Source organism: Gopherus flavomarginatus, unplaced genomic scaffold (assembly GCF_025201925.1).
Source record: "Gopherus flavomarginatus isolate rGopFla2 unplaced genomic scaffold, rGopFla2.mat.asm mat_scaffold_47_arrow_ctg1, whole genome shotgun sequence".
Classification (NCBI taxonomy): domain Eukaryota; kingdom Metazoa; phylum Chordata; order Testudines; family Testudinidae; genus Gopherus; species Gopherus flavomarginatus.
In genome coordinates this window covers 1,808,216-1,829,051 of record NW_026115098.1, presented here as the reverse complement: position 1 = coordinate 1,829,051, position 20,836 = coordinate 1,808,216, and the positions used below count along the sequence as shown (strand labels likewise).

Sequence of the window (20,836 nt, the reverse complement as noted above, 5' to 3'; positions counted from 1 at the left end):
TACTGAATATTATCCTCCTGTTAAAATGTGTAGTAACACTGTATGTAAAATTGTGAGATTTTACAGTATGATATTACTGAAAAAGTTACAGTTCTGGGGAACACCCACAGACCAGTTCCTCAGAGACAGCAAGGCAAACAGCTGGTCAAACAGCCATTCTCCTGCAGGGGGAAGGTGTGAAGACATTAAGGGCTGGTCTACACTACGGGGGGAAATCGATCTTAGATACGCAAATTCAGCTACGTGAATAACGTAACTGAAGTCGAATATCTAAGATCGGATTACTCACCCATCCTCACCGCGCGGGATCGATGTCCGCGGCTCCCCCTGTCAAATCAGCAACTCCGTTGGGGTTGGTGTTGTTCCGGAATCGATATAAGCGCGCTCGGGGATCGATATATGGCGTCTAGATGAGACGCCATATATCGATCCCCGAGCAATCGATTTTAACCCGCCGATACGGTGGGTAGTCTAGATGTAGCCTTACATTCCATCACAGGGACCTATTGAGGCTGTTGTGGAAAACGACCACAGGATTAATATTTGAATCAGCTCAGCCTGAGGCTCTTTTCTTGGTTACAAGCACGCAGGGGGCGACAGCTATTGGAATACTGTTCCTGAGCTAAAAATCACACAAGCCTTTTACAGCTTAAAACCACAAACAATGACACATACGTTGCACGTTAATTTCCTTATTTGGAATATATTGCAAAATATGATGCAGGTCAAAAGCAAGCTGAACAATCAGTTTTCCATATTTGGCCTTTCCTGTTATTTTTATTACACCTGGTGATATGGGAGCAAGACTCTCCATGTCTCAAGAAATGTCACTACCAACCTAGGCCATTTTCACATGCTGGGGTGCAATCCAGATCGGCGAGGAGTTGTGTCATCTGTAATCCTGGGTGAGATTCAGTGTTCTGCTGCTGGAGCTCCCCTGTCTGGATACTCCCAGCCAGCGTTCAAGGACGCACTGAGTGTCTGTATGATAAGTAACCCTGGACTGGCAGCTCTGACTCCAGCCGCCTGCTTGTTACACCCCAAGCACATTCTGGTTTGGGTAGAGAAGGCTCAGGGTTTGAGAGAAGGCTGGGGGTAGGAAGCTTCTGTTCATTATGCTGGACCTAACCCCAGTTTTACTTGAGTAAAGAGGAGATATTTGACATTGTGTGATGCTGCTCCTGTGCTCTGTTCCCAAAGTGTTCTGCAGCAGAGGAGGGTCTCTGGTAGTATGTATGTTACTGGCCTATTGGGGTGATGCTGAAACAGGACAGGGTACAGATGGCATTGTGGGGGTGGCATGAACCTTCACTCTTCATTTCCCCTTCCAAGAACAGAAGGGACAGGAATCCTTACCCAGCAAGACCATCGTCTCATAGTTCCCCTGCATGACATCTCTGTAGAGGGCTCTCTGAGTGGGGTCCAGCAGAGTCCCCTCTTCCCTGGAGAAATACACAGCCACCTCCTCGAAGGTCACCGGCCCCTGAAAGAGCAGGAGTCCAATACTCAGTACCTGCTGACCCACTCACAACCCCACTATTCACGGAACAGCAGCACCAGGGAAATGGAAGCTCCGGGAGGCACATGTTAACAGAGTCCCACCCCACCTTGCTTACAGCAGCCAGGAGGCATCAGAGGGTAGAAAGAGAGAACCTTTGTGTCTCCCATCTGACAGACAGAAGCAGGGTCTTCACATTTATCACATAGCTACTAGCCAGAGCTTAATATAGGAGATGGGGCTGTCTCTGGACCCTGATAGTGGCTCCCTGGTAGGAATCCAAGCACTCTCCAAATAAAATATATGGAAGAAAGGGGAAGTCAATCATAAAGAATAGAAGTTAGAAGGTCAGAATTGTAGTGCCCATTAACAAAGGTTTAGAGAAAATAGAGCCTATCAAACTAACGGGATATCCTTATTGGATGAGATCAAAAGTTTGGTTGCAGCTAATAGTATTGATGTAATATACCTAAACTTCCGTAAGGGACATGACTTGATTAGCACAATATTTTTACTAAAAAAAACTAGAATGATACAAAATAAACACGGCATACATTAAATAGATTAAAAACTCTGATAGTAAATGGGGAACCATGATCGAGTGGATTTCTTTCTAGCAGGTTCCTGCAGGGATTGGTTCTTGGCCCTGTGCTATTTAACATTCTTATCCATGACTTAGAAGAGAGTACAAAATCATCACTGATAAAGTTTACAGTTGCCACAAAGATTGGGGTTGGTGGTAATTAATGAAATGTCAGTAGATTCAGGCTCCATCGCTGAGAGTCTGGGAAGTTGTCCCAGCCCTGGCTGGAGGGTTATTTCCTGTTCCACAAAGAGGGGAAGTTCCATTCCCAACTCCTGTGCCTTGAAATTAGGACCTATCTGACACTACACCCCCATATTCATCATAGTGGTATGATTATAATATGATTAGGACATAATTATGATCTATTTTGTAGAAGATGCATCATGTGTGGTGTCACTGGAAAAGTTCTGATTTGCTGAATATGATTATCCTATTTGTGTGCACATATCATGTTCGTATCTGAAGTTATGGATATTGACTCTGTATCTGTATTTCAAATGTGCTTACTCTGGGTAACACCCACAATGAGCCTTTCAGGTACAACAATGAAGAAGCCAGACAGTGCTGATGGCTCAACAAAGACAATGGACTGTGGAAGAGCTTAGCCTTCCTGTGAATGTTTCAGCCAGCCTATGAGTCATGGCTACTATGACTCAGCAGGGCCTGTGACCAGACCACATGACACTAAACTCCATTTTAGTACCTGTATTTTTCCACAAACTGGACTAGGAACTGAGTTTGGAACAAAAGGTTCCCACCATATGGAAAAGCTACATAAGGTGGGGTGTGACATCATCTCTTGGCCTCATTCTCCACACAAGAGAACTTCTGGAAACACCTGAGAAACAAAAACGGATGTGGGGGAAGTGCTGCTCCCAGGATCAAGAGATTTCTAGCTTGTGTATGGAAACTTGGGGGACTGCTTGTACCATCAGTCAGGGTGAGAAATTGCTAATTCAAATTCTATCCATCTAGTATGTTAGGCTTAGTCTGAGTTTTGGTTATTTGCTAAATAATCTGCTTTGATCTGTTTGTTATCACTTATAATCACTTAATCTATCTTTCTGCAGTTAATAAACTTGTTTGATGCTTTATCTTAACCAGCGTATTTTGAGTGAAGTGTCTGGGGAAAATCTCAGCTTGTTGTGCACATCTGTCCCATATCGAGGGGAAGGGGAACTACATTAATGAGCTTGTATTATAGAGATCCCTGTGCACTATAAGATGGTATCATTCTGGATTTATACTACAGCAAGTGTGCAAGGTTGGGGAGTGGGAAATTGGCTCTTGTCTTCTATCTGTCCTTGAGTGGCTTAGGTAACGCACTCAGGTAGCTTAGTTGGCTGCATGGCGCCACCTGCTGTTGTGTTGGGTGATAACAGGCCCTGGAGAGGCTGGCGAAATCTCCAGCAAAGCAGTGTGAGAAGGGCCAGCCCAGCGTGAGGGTTAGAGGACACAGCAGTTCCCAGAAGCTCCACAAACTGCCTCCTGGGGGTGACAACCCATCACGCCCTACACTACACAAGTCTCAGCAGGTTTGTCACATGCTGTCCCCTCCCTTTCTCCACCCGAGATATTTCCTGCTTCCCACCACCTCTAGCAATTCCCACCCTCTTATGCATTTACTGCTCCTCAACCTCCAAGCAGAGCCCGCCACCCTGATAATCTCTTACCTGAGCCAGCTCCATTGCAGCCATTTCCTTGCCCCTGGGAGGACGAGATGATCTGCAGCGAAACATGGATGTTATTCTCTGGCCTGCCGGGGTGAAAAGGGCAAGGTGTGAGAATTCAGACTAGGCTTTTGTCCATTCCACAAGCCGATTCCCCCCAGCTTTTCCCCTGCTAATGCACATTCTAGGTTCTAGCACACTGTGAAGCACAGAGTGACCTTATTCCAGTACAGGCCTAGCCCCCTCCCACCAGGGTGTAACCCTCTGACACATGGGGAAACCCTCCCAGTAACAGTCTCTCTCTTACACGTATCAAGTTTGCGGACAACACCAAGCTGGGAGGGGTTGTAAGTGCTTTGGAGGATTGGATTAAAATTCAAAATGATCTGGACAAACGGGAGAAATGATCTGAAGTAAATAGGATCAAATTCAGTAGAGACAAGTGCAAAGTACTCCACGTTGGAAGGAACAATCGGAGGCCAGAGAAGAGCAGAAACAAAGGAGTCACTTTGGGGGATTCTCCCTGTCATTGTCCCCAAGGCAGCTGTCTCAGGTTTACAAAGGTGTTTCATGTTCCAGCCTTTGTACAGTCTCTCCTGGGAGTGCCCCTTTCATGGACTGGGCCTAGTTTTAGTTTTTGGTAGTTAACAAGCTTGGTTTATTGTTCATCTAACCAGTATGTGTGGATTGAAGTGTGTTGGAAACTCTGTTTGGGATAACAAGCTGGTGCATGTCATTTTCCGCTGATGAAATGACAGACTTCATATGAGCTTGGGTCGTTCAGTAGCGTGCTGGACAGTGCAAGATGCACATTTCTGGGGGAAAGTTGGGCACTTGAGAATTTGCTGGTTTTCTCCTGAGGTGTAATTCATGAGTGGCTGTCTAGCAGCACTCAATACTGTGTAGCTGGGAGTGAGTTACATGCTGGAGACTGTGTGTTAATTGGCCAAGAGGGGCTGTTCTCGCGGGAAAACAGTGGAAAAGGCACCCCATGCTGGAGGACTGAGGTACAGCTATTTAACAGTCCAGATTGTACTCTGGGTAACATCACAGACACTCATTATGACAGAGCCTCTTACAACACAGAGAAAGTAAATCCATGTCCCAGAAATCGAAGACTCCAGACAGAGGGCAAGTGTCCCTGGCACTGCTTCTTGCTGACAGAGAGGTTCAGAGACAGTGCGAGAATCCTGGGGAAGCTGGGAACAGGAAGCATGGGCTGGCGGGGTTCGGTGGAGAAAGGGAACAGGAAGGGCAGGGATATTACTGAATCCAGGATCTTAGCAGTACTAGATGACAGGATAGCACATAGTGCAGCCCATTGGAAAACACAATCCCAACTATACATACAAAATGATGGGGTCTAAATTAGTTGTTTCCACTCAAGAGAGTGATCTTGGAGTCACTGTGGATAGTTCTCTGAAAACATCCACTCAATGTGCAGCAGCAGTGAAAAAAAGTGAACAATGTAGGAAATAATTAAGAAAGTGATAGATATGACAGAATATCTCATAGATCATATTTGTAAAAACAGCAAATAAATCCATGATACACCCACATCTTGAATACTGCATGCACATGTCACCCCATCTCAAAAATAGAAATATTGGAATTGGAAAAGGTTCAGAAAAGGGCAAGAAAAATGATTAGGGGTATGGGACAGTTATGCCAGACCTAACCCCCAGTTTCACTTGAGCAAACAGGAGATATTTGACACTGTGCAATACGGCTCCTGTGCTCTGTTCCCAAAGTGTTCTGCAGCAGAGGAGGGTCTCTGGTATTATGTGTGTCACTGGCCTATTGGGGTGATGCTGAAACAGGACAGGGTACAGATGGCATTGTGGGGGTGGCGTGAACCTTCACTCTTCATTTCCCCTTCCAAGAACAGAAGGGACAGGAACCCTTACCCAGCGAGGTCACAGTCTCATAGTTCTCCTGCATGACATCCCAGTAGAGGGCTCTCTGAGTGGGGTCCAGCAGAGCCCACTCTTCCCTGGTGAAATACATAGCCATCTCCTTGAAGGTCACCAGCCCCTGAAAGAGTAAGAGTCCAACACTAAGGACTTGCTGCCCCACTATTTGTGGCAGAGAAGAGTGAATCAAATGGAAGCTCTGGGTGGATCATAGTCAGGAGAGTCCCACCTCGACCTGGCTCAGAGTATCCAGCAAATGCCAGGGTGAGGGGATGAAGAGAGAGCCCCTTATCTCTCCCAGCATATCCATCACCCCCCTACTAGCCACTGACTGATACAGGAGATGGAGCCCCTAGCAGGGTCCAGGGAGAGCTCGCTGGTAGGATGCCCAACACCCTCCTCATTGTGAGGAGTGGGATATGAAGGGAGAGGCAGCTCCAATAAGCCTGACTCATGGGTGTCCCCTTTATATCTCACAGCAGCTGATGGTTAATGAGGTCAGGCTCCAGCACTAGGAGTCTGGTCAGTTTGACTAGCTCCATGTAGGTGGGTTATTTTCTCTCTTCACAAATTAGGGCATTTCCACCTCCAAACCTCCTGGGTCTGTTCCTAGAATCTAGGCCACTTAGTAAATAACTCCCAGCAGGTCTGCCACACCCTGGCCTCCTCCTTTCCCCACGCTGTGAATTTCCTGCCCCGCTCCAACCTCCAAACCAGACTCTGCAAACCTTCCCACCTCTGGTGTATTTGCTCTCCCTTTCCTCCAGCAGGAACCCACCAGCAACCCCCCGATAATCTCTACCTGGACTGACTCCACTGCAGCCATTTCTCTTCCCTGTCCCACGCCAGGCTGGGATGAGCTGGAGCAAAACATTCTGCAGCCTGTCTGGGGGAGAAGGGCAGTTGTGGGCGTTTCAGAACCGGTTTTAGTTAATTTCACATCACAATTCCCCCAGGCCCTTTCCCTGCAGACAGACACCCTAGATTCTGTCATGCTGGGAAATGCTCAATCTGTTTATTACAATTTAGACCTGGCCCCTCCTGCCAGGCTAAGTCCACAGACACATTTTTAACCTCCCTTCTCTCTCCCCTCACCCCTTCTCTGAACACAAGGCTAGAAAAGAGCAGAACCAAAGGAGTCACTGTGGGGGATTCCCTCAGACACTGACCCCACGGCAGCCACACCCCAGCAGGGGGAATATGGAGTCAGGAACTGGCTTTTGCTCTGTCTGATCCTTGTTTTGTTCACTGGAAAGTGGTTCTGCCCCAGGATGCAGCAATACATGTGTCTGGGTGGACTAGAGAGCTGGAAATCTCTCCCCCACATTCATTTCTCCCACTGCCCCTTTCAGTCTCTCCTTCCCCTGTCCTCTCTCCCTGCCCCTCTGGCTGGGACAGTCCCATTCCTGGGGGCTTTGCTCTCCCATGGCTGGATTTCCTCCTGGCAACCGCTAATGGGAGGAGAAATGAGGTGGTGGTGTTTGTGCAGAGTCACTTTCTTGCCAGACCCTAGGACATTCCCTGAGGTCTTTCAGTTACCTGGAGACTCTGGCTCAGAATTTAGTAGTAACAGGGCCCAGGACTGCCCTAGGGGGCTAGGACCAGCTGCAGAAAGTCATCCCCTGGGCCGGGCAGAGAAGAAGCTTTAATTAAGGTCACTTCCCAGCACAGAGCCCCACTGGGGGAGCAGCAGCTGCCAAGCCTGGTCTCCCAGATCACAATGGAGGCTGCAGCATCTGACCCAGGAAGCTGAACCCCAATATCCTGAGCAGAGAGGGACGGAGTGTATGAGCAGCTTCCCTCCTTTAGCTCTCTGGGGAGAGCAGCTAATGGGAGCCCCTCCTCACAGGGAGAATGGCTGATCTCATTTGACCCACTGTCCATCTGGAATCACTCCTTGTCTTTCCATACAGTGACTCTGGATTAACAACGGTCTCAATGACACCGGATTTCAGAAAGAATGAGTTCAGAACGCTGTGGAAAAGACCATCGTGTGGCAGTGCTGACTCCCTTCCCACCTCCCTCACCCCCGCAGATCTAGGACAAGGACTGGGGGCAAAAATTTTCCAAACGGAACCGAAAGTTCCTGCAGTTTTCAAAAGAGGAGAAAAGTAAATTCTGTGAATTCACACTAACAGTGTTTGCTAAGTGGACAGAAAGTTATCACAGTGACAGGGCACGTGACTGGGGAATGGACTTGGTGACCTGGTGACTAGGAGCCAGGACTCTGGTACAAGTTGACCAGAGAGAAGGATCATGGTTAGCAGCAGCCCCCAGACACCCCCTAGTACCCAGAGCCCAGACCCCCCAGCCAGGGGCCCCAGACACCCCCCAGCCAGGATCCCATCAGATATTCCCTGGGACGCAGCCCCCAGAGTCCCTGGCCAGGGACCCCAGATACCCCTCAAAGCCCCACCGGCCAGAGAACCCCCACCACACCATGATTGCCAGGTTGGGAATCCCAAAGGGTTCCCCCCACCAAGAGCCCCCAGCAGCCAGGGACCCCCTCAAGGGACCCCCCCCCACTGGGAACTCAGTCCCTCACTGCCTGCCTAGGAACTTCCCCACCCTCCAGAACGATCTACCCTGACATTTGCCTGGGACCCCCTCCTCTGCCCAGTGTGACCCCCTGATGCTTTACAGTGCGACCCATCACTCTGCTTCCCTGGCATGCCCTCACCTAGTGCCAGGGATCCCCTCCCCCAGCTCTGTGCACTGGGCATGGCAACAAAACCAGGAACCAGCGGGGGAAGCACAGACAGAGCCCCTGGCACAGAACCAGGCTCCCTCTAACCCTCTGTCCCGCCTCCCCAAGAGACACCCACCCCCACTGTTCTGCAGCCACCAGGCCCCCAGCGATACCCACCTCCAGGACCCATAGCCTCAGGGATGGGCACATCAGAACCACCACCCCCGAAAACCCCAAACCTCCACAACCCACCAACCTGACTAGGGTACCCCCTGCCCAGCCACCCAGAGGCCTCCCCCTACCACAATGCCCCTTCAGCTGCAATCTCCCCACACAGACACCTTCCCTGCCCCTGCAAGTGTTACCTCACAGAGTGTGAGAAGTGGCTAGAAAGTTAACACCACCTCCTGCTGGCCAGTCACACAGGCAGAGGGAGCCTGGGGAGTGCTTCTTTAACAGGAGAATGGAAGGCCTGGAGGGCAAGAAAGATCCACGGGCTGTCACTAGCAAATAATGGCCACCATGGATCCACCCCAGAGGCGGCTGCATCTTAGCACATTGGGAAACAACCCATCATATTCAATTAGAAATAAAACAACTAGAGAGAAGTGGGGCAAATGTTTGGGGTATTTTATATCAATCTTTGAGACACGCAGAGAGAACCCTGTCACAAACGACATTTGATAACATGAGAGAAAACCACCAAGATCGGAGGGGATTTGATGTTGCTATTAAATAACTAGTGGAAAAGGGGGACTGTTGGACTGGATTTTATATGACTGTCCAATACATAAACAGAATGTGATGGTCCCCCCCGGCCACGGGGCAACCATTCACGTGAGCAGCTCAGAGCCCTTTGAGGAGCTGATTTAAGGGCGGGGGGGGGAGCTGGAAGGCTCCCTGGACAATGGAAGGGGGCCGCAGGGGAATTGGGAAATGGGGTCTGGGCAGTCTCCATGGGGGATGTGCTCCTCCCTTCCCTTCCCTGCCCTGGCAGAGAACGGGAACCTCATCCCATCCCACTCCAGTGGGAGCCATGTTCTGGGGAATGACCCAGGGCAACAATTTCCCACCCAAACAAGGACAAATCGCTGCAGATAAAATGGGTGGGAAAATCCACCCCCCATCGGAGAGATTTTAAATTGACATTTGAGAAGTATGGAGAGAAAAGGGAAAATCAGAGGCAATTAGAGAGCTGATCATTGGGGGGGGGAGAGGAGAATCTCCCTGGATTTTATAGCCACGTGTGATAATGAGAGAGAAAAGGGGAAATCTTGAGAGAATGTGTGTGTGGGAGGAAGTGGCAAAAACAGGGACAGGATCCAGTTAACTCACCTCCCTCCCACCCCGGGAATGTCCTGGCTGCACAGAGACAGATCTACACCCCCACCCCAGTGACCTCCCCCCCCTGCAACTCCGGCTTCTCCTCCCCCCTCGACACCTCCGCCCTCACACCAAAGGGGGGGGCTCTGCCAGCGCCTCCCCCTGAGCTCAACTCCTGCTCCTCCCCCCAGCCCGGATTGTGCCCTTTAGCCCCCCACGAACCCTGCCTCCAGCTGCCTGACCCCCCCCGCCCATCAATTTCCTGCTCTGCGCCCGCCCCTCCCACGCTCCCTGTTACTTCCCCGCCCCGCTCCAGCCCCGCCCCCAGCGCCCGGCGGAACGTTACGGCTGGTCCGGGCAGGGGGAAGGGCAGCGGCTTCAGCGGCTGTTACTGGGCATGCGCAGTGCCCGGGAGTAGCACATTGCTATGGGGAGGGATTTAATACACCGCCCCCCCCCGCCTGGCCCGGGGTCCGCCCCTCCCCCCCACACGACGGCCGGGCCCCGGCCCCCCCATCCCACCGGGGCGGGCGGGCGGGCGGATCCTCCTGCAGCTCCACTGGGGCCGAGGCGCCTTCAAGGCTTCTCCCAGGCTCCCTGGGGCAGAGTCACTTTCCTGCCCCCCAGCGCCTCTCATTCCCCGGGGGCTCCGGGTCACAATGTCCCACCGCCCTTCCCCCGCCTGCAGCTCCGGCTTCTCCCCTCCCGCCCCCGCCAGCCACACCAAGGGGAACCCCCGGGCCCCAGTCTCTGTCCCCACCTGGATCCCAGCGGGGCCGGGGGCAGATCCTGGCTGCAGCTGAGAACAGCGGCTCCGCTCGGGCTCAGGCAGCTCCAGCGCTGCTGGCAGCACGTGGAGAACCAGGAAGCAGCTGTTCAGCCCGGGCTCCTGCGTCACAATGTGCCAGAGCCCCGCCCCCAGGAGCTGCCCTGCCCATGGGCTGTGCCAGAGCCCCGCCCCAGAGGCCCCGGCTGTGCCAGAGCCCCGCCCCCAGGAGCTGCCCTGCCCATGGGCTGTGCCAGAGCCCCGCCCCCAGGAGCTGCTCCGCCCCCGCTCTGTGCTGGAGCCCCGCCCCCAGGAGCTGCCCCGCCCCTGCTCTGTGCTGGAGCCCCGCCCCGAGGAGCTGCCCTGCCCCCGAGCTGAGCCAGAGCCCCGCCCCCAGGAGCTGCCCGCACCTGGGATGTGTCAGAGCCCCGCCCCCTGGAATTTCCCCATGTTGGGTCTCTGAGCTTTGTTCTCCTGCCGCCTTCTTCCCAGCACCCCCTGCTCCCTTCCTGTGTCTGCAAACACCCCCCTCCCCCGGGGCCGGCTGCAGTGCTCGCTGAGGCTGACTCCAGTGGCTGAAGTTGCCTCCATCTCTGCTTCACCTGGAGGGGGAGAGACAAAGAGAGGAGATGGTCCCAGGGTGTGAAACCAGAATCAGGGGGCAAGGAAAGAAGGACTGTTTGGAAAGGTGGGTTTTTTTGTGGGGGGGGGGTGAGCCAGAGGGATTCAGAAGAAGTTGGGCAGCAGAGGCTCAGGGAAATTGAGGGGAACCTCCTGGGTGTCTCAGTGTTGCCCAGGGTTTGTACAGCACCTTGCATAATATGGGGTCTGATCTCAGTCATGGTCTGTGCAGCACCTGGGAGCCCTGATGTCTGTTTCCTGATCACAGGCTCTGGGAATGGAGAGAGGGAAACCTCAGCACCTGAAGGTTAATGCAGCCCTGTGTGCAACCCCTGCTAGGGTGATCCGACAGCAAATGTGAAAAATTGGGATGGGGGTGGGGTTAATAGGCACCTATATAAGAAAAAGACCCAAAAATCGGGACATCTAGTCATGCTAGTCCCTGCTGTTCTCATAAGGGGTCGGCTTAGAGAGGGTTTGGCTACACTTGCAGCTGTCCAGCGCTGGGAGTTAAAGCTGTCTTCCTACAGCTGTTTAGGGAAAGCGCTGCAGTGTGGACACACTGACAGCTACCAGCACTCTGTCATGGCCACATTTGCAGCGCTGTTGGGAGTGGTGCATTATGGGCAGCTATCCCAGCATTCAAGTGGCTGCAATGTGCTTTTCAAAAGAGGAGGGTGGGGTGGAGTGTGACACGGAGCGTGGGGGAGACAGAGCGAGTGGATTTTTGGAGCTGACACTGTGTCAGCTCCCTGCCTGGCAAGTTCAAGCCTCCTCCCCCACCCCTCTCTCATTCACTAAATGCAAATAGCCGCCTTTGTTTTTTTCCTCACAGACCAGATAAGCCGCTGATCCAAAACAGACCCCCCCTCCCCCGTGCCCACCCGGCTGCTTCTCTCCTCAAGCAAACACCAGCTGTGGGTGTTCCAAAGGGATCCCCCTGCCTCTGCTCATTCACTGCAAACAGTAACTGTGTTTGGTTTTTAGATAAGCAGCTCCGGGAGCCTTGAGCTCACAGCAAAGCAAACAGAGGCATCACACCAAAACAAAGAGCGTTATCTCTACTTAAAAGCATTATGGGAAGGTTCCGGAGGTCAGTGACAGCGTAGTAAGATTAATCACTGTTTACACTGGCACCCCAGCGCTGCATCACCAGCTCTGTTCTCTTTATTCCTCTCGTCGAGGTGGAGCACATGCAGCACTGTAGCCAGGGAGATACAGCGCTGTATGTGCCTTGCCAGTGTGGACGGGGAGTAAGTTACAGCGCTGTAAAGCCACCACCTGCACTGTAACTCTCCAGTGTAGCCAAGGCCTGAGTTGTAGTAATAATAGCAGCCAAGAATCCGGTGGCACCTTATAGACTAACAGACGTATTGGAGCATGAGCTGTCGTGGGTGAATACCCACTTCGTCAGATGCAACAATAGTCCCATATGGGCTAGTGGTCAGGATTCCTGGTTTTCACCCAGGTGGCCTGGGTTCAACTTCTGGTGTGGGAAGAGTGCAGAGCTTTTGCCCAGAGTGGAGGCAGGAAATGAAAGGAACAGGAAGGGATCCTGCCAGCAGTGGAGTTAGACAGTGTAGGGAGGGGACCCCAGAAGTGGGGGTGGGGCAGTGGTTTGGGGGGAGATGAGGGAAGGATCCCAGCAGTGCGGGAAGTTGACAACCTGGAGAGCACAGGCCTGGAATGGGGACCTGGAAGAGTGAATGTGTCCCTCTAAACCCATCAACTGCAGACTAGGCAGGCTTGGAAGAATTGTGTATTTGTTGGTAAATGTCAATTTCTGTGTAAACACACAACCCAATGGCAAAATATTTCCATCAATAATCATCAAAATTGACAGATGGGCAAAGTAAGAAACATGCTGCTTGAGAACTTATCATGTTGTAGGAGCAGCAGTGATCTGTATGCTCTGTATAACCTGTATGCTCAAAAGGTCTGTTAAACTCCCCCAGCTTGTGTCCTTTCCCGCTTTGAATGCCTGTGAAGTGGCTTTCCCACTCTCCTTTGTACCTCCAGTGAATGCCCTTCACCCGGCCCATCTGGCCAGTGGTTCGCTGTGTTACATTCTATTGCACCTCAGGGAGACTGATCTTCATCGCACCGTCCATCGCTGCGCTGTGGGACACTTACCTTAAAGGATCCTGACATCTCCACTGCCAGGCCTGTCCTGGGAGCGTGAGTATGAGTGTGACACCCTCCCCCATCCCTTCTTTTGAGCTTAGCTATCAAGCTAATAAATGTGCTGCTTTCTGCCAAACTCTGGGGGGGAGGGGCATTATTAGTCCTCTCTAAGCTTACTAACTGACCCAATTTTGGGTAACACAAGCAACATTGTTTGATCTGTTATTGTACCAAAGGGGGAGATGGTTGTCTATAAAGGAGGGTGAAGACTAAATGCCTCTGATGAGAATGGGATTTGAACCCATGCAGGCAGAGCATAATGGGGTAGCAGTCCATCACCTTAACCACTCGGTCACCTCATCTGAGCTGTCAAAAAACGGACAGGAGGAGAAATCTAAGGCCGGCAGAGATAGGGACACTAAGGAGTTTTTAAATACTAAGCGAAAGCAGGGTCTGAATGAGCTCCCCTCTCTCACCTAGTGAGGAGCTGGGGAAAGACTTCAGGAACAGACCGTGTTTGCATAGACACACCTACTCTGCCTAGCTATGCAGCATGATGGGGCCGCTTCCCCAAAATGACCAGTTTGGGATGGTCTTGGGTTACAAATGACTTTAGGATTGAGTGGAATGAAATGTTATTCTCCTTCCTGTATGAGTGAAGGGCAGCAGAACATACCTAGTCCGTCCTGATGGAGGGGTAGGTGAGTGAGGAATAGCTTTTATTGGACTGCAGAGAAGTGATTGAGGACGTCACCCTAAACCAGTGGTCCCCAAACATTTCACATTGTGCCCTCTTAGCCATGGCTGTGGCCCCTCGGAAGCCACGGTCAAGAACCGGGGCTGGGAGGAGTGGGGCTGTTGCTTGCTGGGGTGAGGGGTGCGGACAGGGGTAAAGGGGTCGACGCCGGGCTGGGAGCCAGAGTCTCAGGCTGAGGGTGGGGTTGGGGAAGAGCTGTGGCAGAGTGGTGCTCCCTCCCTGCCCTCTATGTGGGCTGGCTCAGGTCCTGAGGTGCCCCCATGAATGTTCCTCTGTGTCCCCCTAGGAGTCGCACCCCACATTATGGGGACCACTGAACCCTACTCGCTAAGCCGGGGCTAGTGATGCCAAACCCCCGGGAAAGGGAGAACAAGTGTGGGGGCCCCAGCACCAGAACCATGCCCCTACCTTCTGTCTGTGGCTCTACCCCCTTCCACCCATGGCCCCATCCACTGTCACTTCTGTTCCACCCCTTCCCCCACCAGCCCCACCCTATCACTCCTTTACCCCTGCCCCGCTGTGGCCCTGAGACCAGAGAAGCTCTGTGCCCCTGCTGCAGCCCCCGGGCTGTAGCAGGGAGTGGGAGCTCCTCCAGCCCTGGGGCTGACATAGGGGAGACTTTTCCAGGGGGACCTAACTTGGCCAGGGCCCCTGATCATGGGCCCCACTGTCCCCTTGGCAGTGCAAGGTTTGGGGAGGCTGAGCCCCCTTGTCATAAACAGATAGCTAAGGGTTAATGTTCTTTTACCTATAAAGGGGTAACACCAGTAACCTAAAACACCTGACCAGAGGACCAATCAGGAAACAAGACTTTTTCAAATCTGGGTGGAGGGAAGTTTGTGTGTGAGTTCTTTGTTCTTTGTCTTGTGTCTGTGGCGTCTCGGCTATGAGAGTGATTTTTCTATCTCCTGCCTTTCTAATCTTCTGTTTCCAAGTTGTAAGTACAAAGATAATAAGACAATAAGTTTATATTGGTTTTTTTTTGTATTTACATGTGTGTAGTTGCTGGAATGTTTAAATTGTATTCTTTTTGGATAAGGCTGTTTATTCATTTTTTTCTTTTAAGCAAATAACCCTGTATTTGTCACCTTAATACAGAGAGACCATTTTTATGTCCTTTTCTTTCTTTTTATATAAAGCTTTCTTTTTAAGACCTGTTGGATTTTTTCTTTAGTGGGGACTCCAGGGAATTGAGTCTGCAGCTCACCAGGGAATTGGTGGGAGGAAGAAGTCAGGGGGAAAATCTCGTTGTGTTAGATTTACTAGCCTGACTTTGCATACCCTCTGGGTAAGGGGGAAGAGAGATTAGCTATCTTGGTACTTCTATTTCCAGGACTGGAAACAGGGAGGGGGGAGTCCCTCTGTTTAGATTCACGGAGCTTGCTTCTGTATATCTCTCCAGGAACCCAGGGAGGGAACACCTGGAGGGGAGGAGGGGGAAGGGAAATGGTTTATTCCCCTTTGTTGTGAGACTCAAGGCATCTGAGTCTGGGGGTCCCCCGGGGAAGGTTTTGGGGAGACCACAGCGAGCCAGGCACTGTATAAATCCCTGGCTGGTGGCAGCTTTACCAGGTCCAAGCTGGTAACTAAGCTTGGAGGTTTTCATGCTAACACCCATATTTTGGACGCTAAGGTCCAAATCTGGGAAAAAATGTTATGACGCCCCTCCCCCCTGAGCCTCCATTACGAGCCGCCCAGGCTACCACTGCTCAGTGTGTGGCCAGTCTCTGTGTTTTCTGCTGCTCGTTCTGGGGAGCCTGGCCGGCCTTAGGGGTGGTGCCCCCCGATAGCCGCCCAGGGCTCCAGGGGTCAAAGGGCACCGTGTGGCAGTGCAAAGGTGCTCACTGCTCTCCCCTGCCCCAATGCTCCTCCATGGGTCCATAGAGGTTTGAGGGGAGTAAGGAGCAACCCTATGTGCTCCATGCGTCCTGGTCACTTTTCCCACTTGGGCTGTGCTGTGAGGGGAGCATCAGAAGCTGCTGCTCTCTGCCCTCCCGCTATGCAGCCCGGCTGAGGAAAGTGACCTGGATGCAGGGAGCTCGGATGATCTCACTTCTTGCCCCCACATCCCACAGCCCCTAGGGGTGCCCAGATGAGCAGCGTTCCAGGGAGGAGTGGGGGGCAGCAATGCCAGCTGCTCCATGCACACAGGTCAGTCTCCCCATGTGGGTGCAGGAGGGGGTGCAAGGGTTTCTGTGATGCCTATTCTATCAATATCGTCACTCAATACCAGGCACTCAAATTCACCAGTCTTAGTACTTAGACGTTTAGCGTTTGTATTTAAGCACTTCTAAAATGTGTCCCATTTTAGCTGTCTGCTATTACATGATGTAATTGAGGGAGACTCTTTCATTTCACTGTTTCTCATCAGAACCTACCTGTACATTATCATCTTCCATCCTCTCCACCTTACTAGGCTATAGAGAATCCCTGTGAATAGTTCCTCTCCTAACGGATGTCTCTGTCTGAACCCTGTGCTCCTCAGCGCCTGTCGGCTTTCCCCAGCTCTGAGGCTGTGTCTACACCGCGCACCTTACCACGGTGCAGCTGTGCCACTCTAACCATGCCATTGTAAGGTGCGCTGTGTGGCCGTCCTTATCGCTGAGAGAGAGCTTCCCCGGCAACAAAGCCAAACTACCTCCAATGAGGGGCAGGAGCTTTGTCACCGGGAGCACAGCTCCACCTATGATGCGCTGTTCACACTGCCGCTTTTCATGGCTCAAATTTTGGCATTCAGGGAGTGTTTTTTCTCACCGCAGAGAGACAAAATTTTTAGCAACAAAAGCCGAAATTAAAAAAAACTCCTCTGCAACCTATTTAATTTTACCTTTATACAACCTTTATACTGCCTCCAGTTCTGGTATCCTCATTTGAAAAAGATGTTGTGAAATTGGAGCTAGGGCAGCAAAGAGCCACCAAATGTTCTGAGGGCTGGAGAAAAATGCCTTCCAGTGAGCTATTGAAAGAGCTCAACCTGTTTAGCTTATCAAAAGAAGATTGAAAGGTGATTTCATTGAAATGTTGAAGGGCCTTAATGGAGAGAAAAGATTGGGTATTTACGGGCTCTTGAATGGAGCAGAGAAAGGCATAACAAGACCCAATGGCTGGAAAGTGAAAAGAGACAAATTCATATTACAACTGAGGCACAATAGTCAACAGCGAGGATGATTCACCACAGGAGCAAGCTACCAAGGAAAGTGGTGGATTCACCATCTCCTGATGTCATTTAATGAAGACTAGATGCCTTTCTGGAATGTGTTTGCCCCCAAAGTAGCTGTTATGTCATACAGGAGGCCTGTGATATGCAGGTTAGATGCTCTAATGGTGTCTTCTGACCATGAAGTCGACTAATTTCTGAAAAACTGAGTGTAGCATTGGGAGCAGCGTCTGATGTTTTCCTGTCTAGCCGGCTTGCTGCCTAGAACGAACGCTCCTTGAGTGGGGTGATCCACAGGGAGTAGCTCAAACCTCCAAAGTGCCTGGCCAGGGGCAGGACATTAGCCCAGCAAGGGAGGGGTGTGGCAGTGACATCACAAAGGCCTTTTGCAGGACCTCAGACTATTGGTCAAAGGTGGTGGGGAGGTGGTGACCTCACAGAGAGATGCTGACATCAGCCAGGCAGGACAGGGGCGAGGGGCCAGGGAAACCTCAGAGACCTCTGTGGCTTTGCTTCAGCACGTTTCCTTCTCCAGGTCTCTCTTTGAGGACTGAGAGATTATTTGGGGTCATGGACGTGAGCGCCAGGAGGAACCTCTTTCGAGTTTCCTCCTTCCCTTGTAGTGATTTTACTAGAAAACAGCCGTCCCTGTTTAGAAGGTAAGAGCCTCCTGGAGGTTTGAAACCTGTTCAGTCTGATCTATCTGGTGACAAGTGAATTCTAGGCATGGAAAACACGAGCTTAAGGAGGCAGAATTTTATTGCGCACCTGGGATTTTGTCCCTTAGAATCGCTGGGGACATTAGGGTTTGTCCTTTTTGTTTCACCTCTTCCTCCATCCCTCCCTCCTCTTCTTCTCTTGCTTCTTTTGTCCTTTCTCCTGTTCCCTTCCCAACAACAGGACGGAGGTGTGTGTGTGTGTGTTGCAGGGAAGTCCTCTGCAGCTCCCACTATGGAAGGTCCACCCAAAAATGTGGGACTGAAATAGTGCTCGGGCAGTGATCCCCACCGGTGACCTGGGCCATCCTTTGGGCTCTCTGGTGAGAACCCTCAGCCTCCCGTCCTCCGTCTCTACCCTGATTGGTTGAGCAGGGGGATATTGACAGGGAGGAGACTCAGGTCCTTGTTGTTCTCTTTTAAGATCAAGTAAATAAGTCAGAACCAGTTCTATCTTTGATTAATTTTGCTGCTTCTCTGCATTAATTGTCTCTGAGCAGTTGATGATTCCCTCTAACATTGCAGTTCTCCTCAAATACTTGCTGAATAATTACTGTCACTGTTGTTGGTCTGGAGCTCATCTGAGAGCACAGTATTCAGGTCATTCAATGTCTGAAATTCAAGATCCGATGGTTTGTTTGAAAATCAGGGCTCTTCGGTCCTATTCCCAACACTGCCTCTGACGGGCTGTGTGACCTAAGACAAGTCAATTCTTCTTTCTCAGCCTGAGCTTCTCCCTCTTTCAAGTAGGGATAATAATGATCCGCTCTTACCTACCTCATGGTGGGTGAAGGATGCGGATCCATTTGGGAGTGTCACTAGAAGTAGTGCATAATATGAAGTTTCCCAGATTATGACATAATAGATTAGCTGAAATCGTCTATTTTATTTGTATTTTTTTATTTTGAAATTGTTAATAGTAGCAACGACTTAGCTCAGATTGAAGCATCTTATCTAATGGTTGAGATGTAAGTGTCTCCTCTTTGTGTGCGAGGAGACAATTTAACACACTCTGACAAAGAGGAGATGCTTTTGTTTTGCAACAAAATATTTTTGCAAAGATCTTTCATCCCACTTGTTATGATTTGAGAAACAAACTGGTTTAGTCTAAATGGGATTTTCGGACAGAAACGGTTTGAATGAAATTTTCCCACCATCTCGATTCCTGGGCTCTGGGGTGTTTTCATCTGTTAGAACAGGAGTCAGAACTGGTTGCTTCTCTTTCTGGCTCTGCCATCGCCTTGTTGTGTAGGCCTTGGGTAGGTCACTTCCCTTCTCCCATCTGTCCAATCGGAACAGGAACAGTTCTCGAACTATGGGCAGTTTAGAGCCCAAGTGAGATAAGGGGTATTAAAGCCCTCTGTGAAGGAGAAAGGGGAGTTTCACAGTGTTTAGCACCAAGGAATTCTAAAGTTTGCTAAAATGTCTAGTCTGTGGAAACAAGAAATGGTCGGGGCCAAACTTATTAACCACTGCCTTTTTAAAGCCCATTCAAAGATGTGAGTCCCTATCTTTTAGGTACCTGTGGTTCTTTGCCAGCAGCAGAGAAGAGGTTCCTGCCTCCGTTTTTGTGGCCTTAACAAACCAGGTGTTGTGCCCCAGTTCTCGTCTGAGACCCCTGAAAAAGAACATCTTCCCATCCATGAACAAGACAGGACCTATCTTTCAAAGGGGAACAAAAAGACCTCTGGGACTTACAGACTAGCTAGCCTGACTGCCATAGCTGGAGAGATCCTGCAATACATTCTTAAACACTCAGTTTGTCAGCAGCACCTACAGGATGATTTGGTTCTTCTGACTAGTGAGCGTGGAATTGTCAAGAACAAATCATTCCAAACCAATCCTCTTTCCTTCTTTGGCAGGGTTCTGGGCCTGGTAGAGGTGAGTAAACAATAGATGGGATCTAGCTTGGTGTTACTAAGGCTTTCGACACAGTCCCATAGGACATTCTCAGAAGCAAACGAGGGAAATGTAGTCCAGCTGCAATCAGTGTAATGTGGGTGCAGAGCTGGTTGAAAGCCAAGACTCCAGGAGCCCTTCTCCATGTTTAGCTGCCCAACGGGGAGGGTGAACCTAGTGGGTCTGGCAGGGATCAGTCCGGTGTCAGGTACTATTCTATATTTTCATGAATGATTTGGAAAATGGAGTGGAGAGCATGCTCCTAAAGTTTACAACTGACACCAAGCACTTTGGAGCACAGGATTGAAATTCAAAACACCCTTAACAAATTGGAGACTTGGTCTTCTTGAGCCAAACTCCATGGTTAGGGCTCTCTCTCTACACTGGGCTGAAGTGAAACCCCAGAGCCAAGCACTCCTCCTGGGCAGTGAGCTCCGACCTTGAATGGTCAGATGCTGCTTAGCACTGTCAGAGCAGCTTTTGCTGGGGGATTCTCCCAGCACTTTCCAATAGCGGGAAGGTATGAAATCCCCATTTGACTGCTGGGGACAGAGCCCGAGAGTGGGGAGCAACTTGCCCAAAGTCCCCAGAAAAAGGAAAACAACCAGCAGAGGAACCAATAGGAAACCCAGCAATGGAACTCAGGAGTCCTGGGGGTGTGCTGTGGTGACCAGATGTCCCAATTTTATAGGGACAGTCCGAATTTTGGGGTCTTATCTAGGATCCTATTACCCCCCACGCCGTCCCGATTTTTCACACTTGCTGTCTGGTCACCCTAGGGTGTGCACATGTGTGGGTCCCAGCTGCTCCCTGCCCCCCTCATTGAAGCAGATGTGCAGGGTTACTGCCCTGGGAAGTGCAGGGCACCAGTGGATGTGGGGTTGGCTGGAGGTAGGGTCTGGCTTCAGGCAGGGCAAGGGCTGCGTGGCTGGCTGGCTTCAGGCAGGGGGGTGCATCAGGGGTTGGCTGGAGACAGGGCAGGGAGGATGCGGCTGGTGCAGGCAAAGCAGAAGGTGCAGGGCTGGCTGGAGACAGAGGCTGACTGCCGGCAGGGCAGGGCAGGGGGTGCAGGGCTGGCTGCAGGCAGGGCGTGGGGCAGGGCCGGTGCAAGGAAGTT

At 51.2% G+C, this 20,836-nt stretch overlaps 1 protein-coding gene across 1 annotated transcript in view; it reads right to left on the bottom strand.

The window, feature by feature from the left end:
- Positions 1 to 5,617: 5,617 nt before the first annotated feature.
- Positions 5,618 to 20,836, bottom strand: part of LOC127042515 (zinc finger protein 558-like) — a 108,270-nt gene continuing 93,051 nt past the window's right edge. Inside the window, exon 3 of the mRNA XM_050935908.1 lies at positions 5,618 to 5,788. Within this exon, the coding sequence (XP_050791865.1) occupies positions 5,621 to 5,788 (168 nt within the window). The 3' untranslated portion in view covers positions 5,618 to 5,620. The remainder of the gene's footprint in view (positions 5,789 to 20,836) is intronic.